The following is an 8,256-nucleotide window of genomic DNA, read 5'->3' as shown; positions in this document are numbered from 1 at the left end:
TGGGAGTTGTGGAAGATTCACCTAAACTACCAACCAAAAGCATCACAGACCAATGAAATAGCCTGCAACTTACATCAGCACTTTCTTTTCATTGTTGTTACGTAAAACCTCTGGAAGCACCTTGGGCGTTTTACATTTTTCTTTGCTGCAGAAGGAAGCAATCTGTTCCCTGGAATTCTGATCTGTTGTGAACAGGACCGTGGCAAAGGCTGTGTTGGGGACTCTTGGACATCCCGCCTACAATCCAGCCTGGTTAATTGTGAAAAGTGTACACATTTCTGGCTTATCTATGCTTTGTTATGGGTCTGACGTGAAACTACCTCCTCCCCACCCCACCCCCCAGCAGAAAACCGAAATCCAGTTGAATTGTTACACTGTTTCGGAGCTGGAGCCTTGAACTGTTTCCTTGGTTAAATAACTTTGTTTCTGGTTGTAAAAAGGCATTTCAGGGGGGAAAAAATAAGGAAAATCGAGAGAAATTCCAAACGTAAGTCTGTACTGGGGTGGGGGGGGGTTCACCGCGCGGTTTAACTTTGGAGCTTGGAGCCGGTCTCCTTCCCCACTCCCATAAGGGAAATACCAGGCTATTCTGCACATTTTCGCTTAAGCTCCATTTTCCAAAGGAAAAGTGGGTGGGGTATATCTATTTGGACTTGATAATGTTTTAAAAATGCTTTTCTTTGAAACGATAATAGCTGTATCGGTAAAATGCAAATAAAGCAAAAATAGGCAATATTTCTTTAAAGGGGAATATACTTTTTTTTTTTTTAAAAAAAGCCTACACACACTGCTTCTGATGAAGTCTGTGAGTCAGGCTGTTTCTGAGCTTCGATAGTTTAATGGAAAGATTTATATACCGACTGTATTATTTACTTTGGGAGGGGAGGTGGCAGTATAAGGGTATGCTAATTAGTAGGAGATTTTGGGGGGAAGGGGTGGAATATCAATTTTTATTGCATCACCTGTCAGGAGTGTCCAATCAGCGTTGGCTTTAGGGGAATTAATTGATGAAGGTGTCTCCGGACGAGCTCACTTCACTCTGTCATTTTATTTGTAGCTAAAGCAGCGGCGGGAATAGCAGCTGCATTTCTTTTCTCTTTCTCCCTTCACATTCCATTATCATAGTGCTCCAATGGAGAAGGAATAGAGGGGCCCAGGTACTGATCTGCATCGAGGACTCAGAGCAACACACTGGCAGATCAGGAACCGGATGGTTTTTTCCCTCTTTTTAAAAAAAAAACGAAAAAGAAAAAAAAAAAGCAAGAATCAAGTCAGTGTAATTTCATGGGGTTTTTACCCCCAATAATTTTGCCTACAGTTTGGCACTCCCTTCGCCGGGAATAACAGTCTTTGTTATTTTATTAGCAGGATGCCTTGAGACACACGCAGCATCTGGCGGAGGATTAACATACATACATGTGTATGTATGCGTCACGTATATATTTACTGCAAATGGTGGGGATCATTTAGTGCCCGAGATGGGAGACCTGAAGTCAGGTTTTGAAGAGGTGGATGGCGTGAGGCTCGGCTACCTCATCATTAAAGGAAAGCAAATGTTTGCCCTCTCCCAAGTCTTCACAGATCTGCTGAAAAACATCCCGAGGACGACCGTGCACAAGCGCATGGATCATCTAAAAGTGAAAAAGCACCACTGCGATCTGGAAGAGTTGAGGAAACTCAAGGCAATCAACAGCATCGCCTTCCATGCCGCCAAATGCACGCTCATCTCCCGGGAAGACGTGGAAGCGCTCTACACCTCCTGCAAAACCGAGCGTGTCCTCAAGACCAAGCGCAGGAGGGCCGCCCGGGCCCTGGTCACAAAGGCGCCGCCGCCAGAGCGCGCCGCCGCCGCCAGCCCCCGCCCGGGGTTTTGGAAGGACAAGCACCAACTTTGGCGGGGCCTGAGCGGAGCCGCGCGGCCCCTGCCAATCAGCGCGCAGTCCCAGCGCCCCGGCGCCGCCGCCGCGCGCCCCGCCGCCCATCTACCTCAGATTTTTAGCAAATACCCGGGCTCGCACTACCCGGAAATCGTACGCTCGCCTTGCAAACCCCCTCTAAACTATGAAACTGCCCCGCTCCAGGGAAACTACGTCGCCTTTCACTCGGACCCTGCTTATTTTCGGAGCCTTCTGTGCAGCAAGCATCCGGCCGCTGCGGCTGCTGCCGCAGCCGCCGCCGCTGCCGCAGCCGCCGCCGCCGCCGCCTACTACCAGGCGTCGGCTGCTGGGCCCCAGCCCAAGGCGGCGGCGGGAGCCGGAGGCCCGGTGAACCTGACCTACCGGTGCAAGCGCAAGCGCGGGGGCTCCAAGGACTGCCTGCTCGCGCCCCACGCTGGCGCTCGGCGCTTGCTGCTGCTGCCCAGATCATACAAAGCCAAGGCGGCGGCGGCGGCGGCGGCGGCGGCGGCCGCGGCAGCAGCTGCCGGTGCCACTTGCCTGGAGAGGTTTCATCTGGTCAACAGCTTCTGCCCGCCTCCCCACCACCACCATCACCACCACCACCACCATCACCACCACCACCACCACCGGGCCCAGCAGCCGCAGCCAAATCACCACCCCCCTCACCACCACCGGCCGCAGCCCCATCTAGGCAGCTTTCCCGAGAGCTGTAGCAGCGACTCCGAGTCCAGTTCCTATTCGGACCATGCAGCCAACGACTCGGATTTTGGCTCCAGTTTGTCCAGTTCCAGCAACTCTGTGTCCTCGGAGGAAGAGGAGGAGGAAGGCGAGGAGGAGGAAGAGGAGGAGGAGGAGGAAGAGGGGGGCAGTGGGGCCTCGGATTCCAGTGAAGTCAGCTCGGAGGAGGAGGACTCGTCCACCGAGTCAGATTCCAGCTCCGGCTCCAGCCAAGTGTCAGTGCAGAGCATCCGTTTCAGGCGCACCAGTTTCTGCAAGCCTCCCAGCGTGCAGGCGCAGGCCAACTTCTTGTACCATCTGGCCTCCGCTGCCGCTGCAACCAAACCCGCTGCTTTCGAGGATGCCGGCAGACTTCCCGACCTCAAGAGTAGTGTCAAAGCGGAGTCGCCAGAGGAGTGGAATCTGCAGAGTTGGGCCCCCAAAGCGTCTCCAGTGTACTGCCCGGCCAGCCTGGGGAGTTGTTTCCCAGAGATAAGGAACGATAGGGTATCTGAGATTACATTCCCACACTCTGAAATTTCCAGTACTGTAAAGAGAACTGACCTGACAATTAACTGCCTGGCAGAGGGGGCCTCTTCACCTAGCCCAAAGACAAACAATGTATTTCCACAACAAAGAATACTCGGAGAGGCTAGGAAATGCCTACAAGCTACTCCTACTACACACTGTGCAGATAACAACATAATAGCTGCTAGGTTCTTAAATAATGATTCTTCAGGAGCAGCAGCAAATTCAGAAAAAGATTCCAAAATCCCTCATTGTCCTGAATTTGCTACGGATTTGCCCTCTTCACAAACTGACCCTGAAGTGGATGCAGCAGCACTAGGAGCAACTAAAGTGGAGAATCTGTGCACTGACACAGGCGACAAGACATTGTCATTTCTGCACAATATTAAAATCAAAGTAGAAGACAGTAGTGCTAATGAAGAATATGAACCTGATCTTGTTACAAATAAGCTAAAGTGCGAGTGCAATGATACAAAGGGTGAGTTTTACAGTGTGACTGAAAATAAAGAGGAGGACGCCTTGTTAACCACAGCCAAGGAAGGTTTTGCATGCCCTGAGAAAGAAACTCCTTCCTTAAATCCACTGGCTCAGAGTCAGGGCCTTTCATGCACTTTAGGTTCTCCAAAACCTGAGGATGGGGAATATAAATTTGGTGCCAGGGTAAGAAAAAATTACCGAACACTAGTACTGGGAAAACGACCTGTCCTTCAGACTCCTCCAGTCAAACCAAATTTGAAATCAGCTAGAAGCCCTCGTCCTACAGGTAAAACTGAGACACATGAAGGAACACTGGATGACTTTACAGTTATAAACAGACGCAAAAAGGTAGCCAGCAATGTAGCATCAGCAGTGAAAAGGCCGTTTAATTTCATGGCAAATTTTCCTTGTCCACCATCACTCATTATTGGGAAAGATGGGGATTTGTGGCCAGCGTATTCTTTAAACACCACTAAGGATTCCCAACCTCCTCACAAGGCCCATCCTATATGGAAATGGCAGCTGGGCGGTTCTGCAATACCTCTTCCACCTAGTCACAAATTCAGGAAATTTAATTCATAAAAATGTTTTGGAAGATATTTTCTTGAACCATATTACCTTCCTTTTGTTGTAAACTGCACAGGATGGTTTGTACAAGTCCATTAATGGTGTTACATCCCCTTTGGAGTCCTGGTTTATCGCATTTTGAAGACAGAAATCGGATTACTTTTTTTCCATTGCGGGTTTTTTTTTTTTTTTTTAAAGTAGGGTGGGGGTGGGGTGGGAGAAGGGTTGGTTTACATACCACAAACTACTTCAGGCTAAAGACTCAAGTAAAACTCAGTTATTATGGTAGAGCTGGAACACTTTACTGTTTCAATACTAATAATGCACCGGTACCTCAATTCAACTGCTACAAATAAATGTCAAAAGGTTGAATAATAAATATTACAATGAGCCATTAAGTTTATGCACTAGATTTCAGACCTGAAAGTGTAACTGTTAATTCAGTGAAAGTTTGTTAGGTTACATGGTTACACAGTGAGGTAACAAGAAGTTTCTGTGAGCCCAAAATGTAATTTTCTGGTGCTCTTGGTTGTGGGGTCTCTTTTTCTTTTTAATCCCCTCATTCCCTCTCCAAGAATAGTTGCACTTAACTTTTTAATTTTTTTTTTTAATGGAAAGATTGGGGTGTGAGTCCTGATTACTGATAAAAAGCTGCCTCATAGAGAATAAGTAAAATATGGGTGGTTCTTTTTTTTTTTTGGGGGGGGGTAAAAGATGTGATTTTACTTTTACAGCCCCTCTTTGCAATTGGAAAAGTCCTTTTTGTGTTCTCATCCAAATGTTTTAAATAAGATGACTTACTCTTGTCCTGCTTATCTTGTGGTCTGAACATGACTCTTCAAACTTTCAGTACAATTAAAATATTTCTCTTAATAGCAGGATATTTTATGGTCTAACTCTTCATAGTGACAAAGTAGTAAATACAACCAAGAAAAAGAAAGAGGGGTCAGAGTTATAATACCCCAAATGAAAATGAACAGTTATTTCAGGGCTTTTTGGTACTAGAACTCAGGCACTTGGATTTTATTACCTTATATACTTTTTTCTGCATCTCTAAACTTCTGTTTTCAGACCATCTTGTGTATAGAGCAGGAGAGTTTCTACTGCAAGTGACAATCAGAGGTGACTATCTATATTTGCACTTAAAATCAAAGTAGTTCAACATGCAAATGGCTAGGGTCTAGCCCTTGGTAAGGGCCATGCTGGTGTACTGTGTTGTGATGATGGAAGCAGTAAATCAAAATTATGGAAATTTGCACTGTTGAAAAGCATGCTTTAGCTTTATTTTCAATTAAAAACACTGTTTAAAATTCCTGGTTCCATACATTTCTACTTATTCCAGATTGAAGAATGGTTAACAGGAATGAATGGTTTTGTTGACATTTTCACTTGTAATGTTTTTGCCTAAAAGAAATGCATTTATTGGGTGAAGTGTTTTGTTGTAATAGTTTGTGATGAGGCAGGTCAGGTTCTGTCCCTAACACTGGTGGTTTTTTTTTTTTTTCTAAATAACAAAATTTTACAAACTTGTTAAAAATCAAGTACTAAAAGTTTTAGATTTAAGAAAGTAAAGCAGAGATCAGTTGTTGTTTTAAAAGTAGAATCTAATAATTTTTTGGTCCATCTCACTTAGTATGACAAATTATGTACCTCATATCCTTGCTATCTTGAATCTAAGAAGTTGCATCTATAGATCATAAATCACAAAGCAAAACAAAACACCAACGAAATGTTTACTGTGTGAATTTAAGTCACAATTTCTCATGGAAATTTAGTCTATTTCCCCCCTTTATCTTTTAATTCCTACTCCCTTTGAAATTTTCCTTTTGTCTATAAATGTTTCAGATAAGTCTGGATGGTCTCAGCCCTAATTGCTGTATATGCTCTGTGGTTTTCCTCTTGTAAAGGACAGAAGCTGAGGATACCTGCATCCAAATACATTTGGATGGAGTAAACAGATGCTTTGAACTGTCTCCCTTCCTTTCCTTTTTGAATATTGCCAGATGTAGGTTCACTGGATCACTTTTTATTAGAATGGTAGATATGGTCAAAGCAAAAATTCAGGGTTGTTATCTTTAAATTCACATTTGTATATAATTCCAAAGACCAGTCCATGTTACAGTTAAAGCCCCAGAAAGCTGAAAAATTGGCTTCTCAGTCTGAGTTCTTTCCTTTTTGAAAGGCAATACAGAATTTAGGTAGTGAGTTGTTCTGAAAAATGAATCTGTAAAAAGTGTGACACACACACTGGAAGTCTGTAATTTCTACTCTAATTACTGCTAAGTCAAGAAAGTTCAAAGTACAGTGACTACTACATTTAGACTAATACTTTCCTTGTTGGCTATGGACTCATTGTCTCTAAATTATAAATTGAGAATATATTTGAAGTCTACAGATCTTGGGTGTTGGAGGACTGTAAGATGGAATAAGCACAAATTAAAACAAATATACCCTATGGAATTTCTGACATAAAATATCAGCCTCCAGCTTTGACACTTGGTCTCTAGCCCTCAGAGAATCAATAGTTTCAGTTTATAAGAGCTGGAGAATGAGCAATATGGAGGCCGAGGCATTCCAGAGTGATACCATCAAAAGGAAAGAAATTAAATAGTCAACACAAATTTCACCCCACAGTATTACTATAAGCCAGCCAACCACAGCAAAACCTGAGTTAGGGCTTCTGTCAGGAAAGTGTACCAAATAATATTGCAGTATATCCCAAATACAAGGTATTCTTTCAATTGCTGTTAGCCTCTTAGCTATTTTCCCATCCTGCTATGGGAATTATTCTCAGTACAGTTTATTTTATTTGGGTTGTCTTATGATTAATGGAAATAACTAGATTTTTCTAACATGCTATAAATGTCCTATTTGTTTAAAAGTTAAGCCTTATTGAGAGTAAAACAAAAGTTACCTCCATTGATAGATTGCATATTTACATTTAAATATTTTCAGGGAATAGATTTTTTAAAAAAGTTATATGGCTCCAGGGTCATTGATTCTTGTGTCTAAATTAGCTCAACATTCATAGACTTGAGGAAAATGCAGGAAAAGCCTCTTTCTCTGACTTTTTGGGGAAACAAACTTGTTTGGTTTCCTATGAAAGTAATTTCCCAGTAACACTGTAAAGTGAAGATTTAATTATTTTTTTAAGAGATGTGTTGGACTTTTTTCCATAGTCAGGTTATCTGCCTTTACAGAAAATGCAGCTTGATTCTCCCCCCCCCCCCCAACTATTTACTTTTTAGAGTGGGTGTTCCCTTCTACTGGCTTACTTGATTACAGTGGAGTAATCTCAATAATGGTTGTTTATTTCAAAATCAACAACAAGGAGCCACCACTAAACAGCAATACACAAAATAGATGGGCTAGTGTGTGGATTTTTATCTTGTTCCAGTCTGGGTGACTTTCAATGGTCTAGAAATTCCTCAAAGTTCTAGTCAACAAGACTTGGATTGGGAGTTTCTGCTGATATAAAGAATGATGGTTTTGTTTGCATGCAGGAAGAGATGTAGAAGAAACTAATTCCTCAAAAGCATTTTTTTTTTCCTTTCAAAGAAAAAAAATCCTCCATGGTAAATAAAATAAATAAAGCATCAGCATCTACAAAAGAAAGAAAATGTGGTGAGTTTTGCTTCACCTTGAAAATAATTTCCTGCTGAAAGAGATGGGAGAAGAGGGATCTCCCAGAGCCAAACTAGGAAGAAGGAGGGGAAAAAAAAAATTAAAGGCTCCCAATCAACTAACCTCAGGAAATTGGCAAGGAGGAACAGGGCATCCACCTTAGCGAGTCTTCCCAGTCACCCCAGTCATCCCCAGGATTTTCCCCTTCACTGTAAAGAAGAACTATTTTTAATGCTAGCTTTGGTTTTGGTTTGCTCCCTAGGCCAAAGGGCACTTTGCAAACTCGCCTGGGGGGTGGGGACGTAGGGCAGATCGAGGAGGTGGGGGAGGGCTGCATTTTACCTGTTTGGCAGGCCCTCTTTTACTTAAAAAAAAAAAAAAAAGAAAAAGAAAGAAAAAAAGAAAAGAAAGAAAGGAGGGGGGCCCAGCTATCATTCTTTACCCA

The 8,256-nt window shown here is 43.3% G+C and overlaps 1 protein-coding gene across 1 annotated transcript; it reads left to right on the top strand.

Annotated features, from left to right (window-relative positions):
• The first annotated feature begins 440 nt into the window (after nt 1-440).
• Nucleotides 441-4,250, top strand: SKIDA1 (SKI/DACH domain containing 1). The gene is made up of 2 exons (XM_081299972.1): nt 441-487; nt 1,366-4,250. The coding sequence occupies exon 2, from the start codon at nt 1,479-1,481 to the stop codon at nt 4,200-4,202; it is 2,724 nt and encodes a 907-aa protein (XP_081156098.1). The 5' UTR covers nt 441-487; nt 1,366-1,478; the 3' UTR covers nt 4,203-4,250.
• Nucleotides 4,251-8,256: the final 4,006 nt, after the last annotated feature.

The sequence above is a fragment of the Spermophilus citellus genome (genome assembly GCF_964194105.1).
Source record: "Spermophilus citellus genome assembly, chromosome: 6".
In the NCBI taxonomy this organism is placed as follows: Eukaryota; Metazoa; Chordata; class Mammalia; order Rodentia; family Sciuridae; genus Spermophilus; species Spermophilus citellus.
The sequence above is the reverse complement of the archived record's forward strand: the minus strand, read 5'-3'. Positions and strand labels throughout refer to the sequence as shown.

Excerpts from the sequence above, each read along its gene's own strand:
- SKIDA1 (XM_081299972.1), top strand. The coding sequence starts at position 1,479 with ATGGGAGACCTGAAGTCAGGTTTTGAAGAGGTGGATGGCGTGAGGCTC.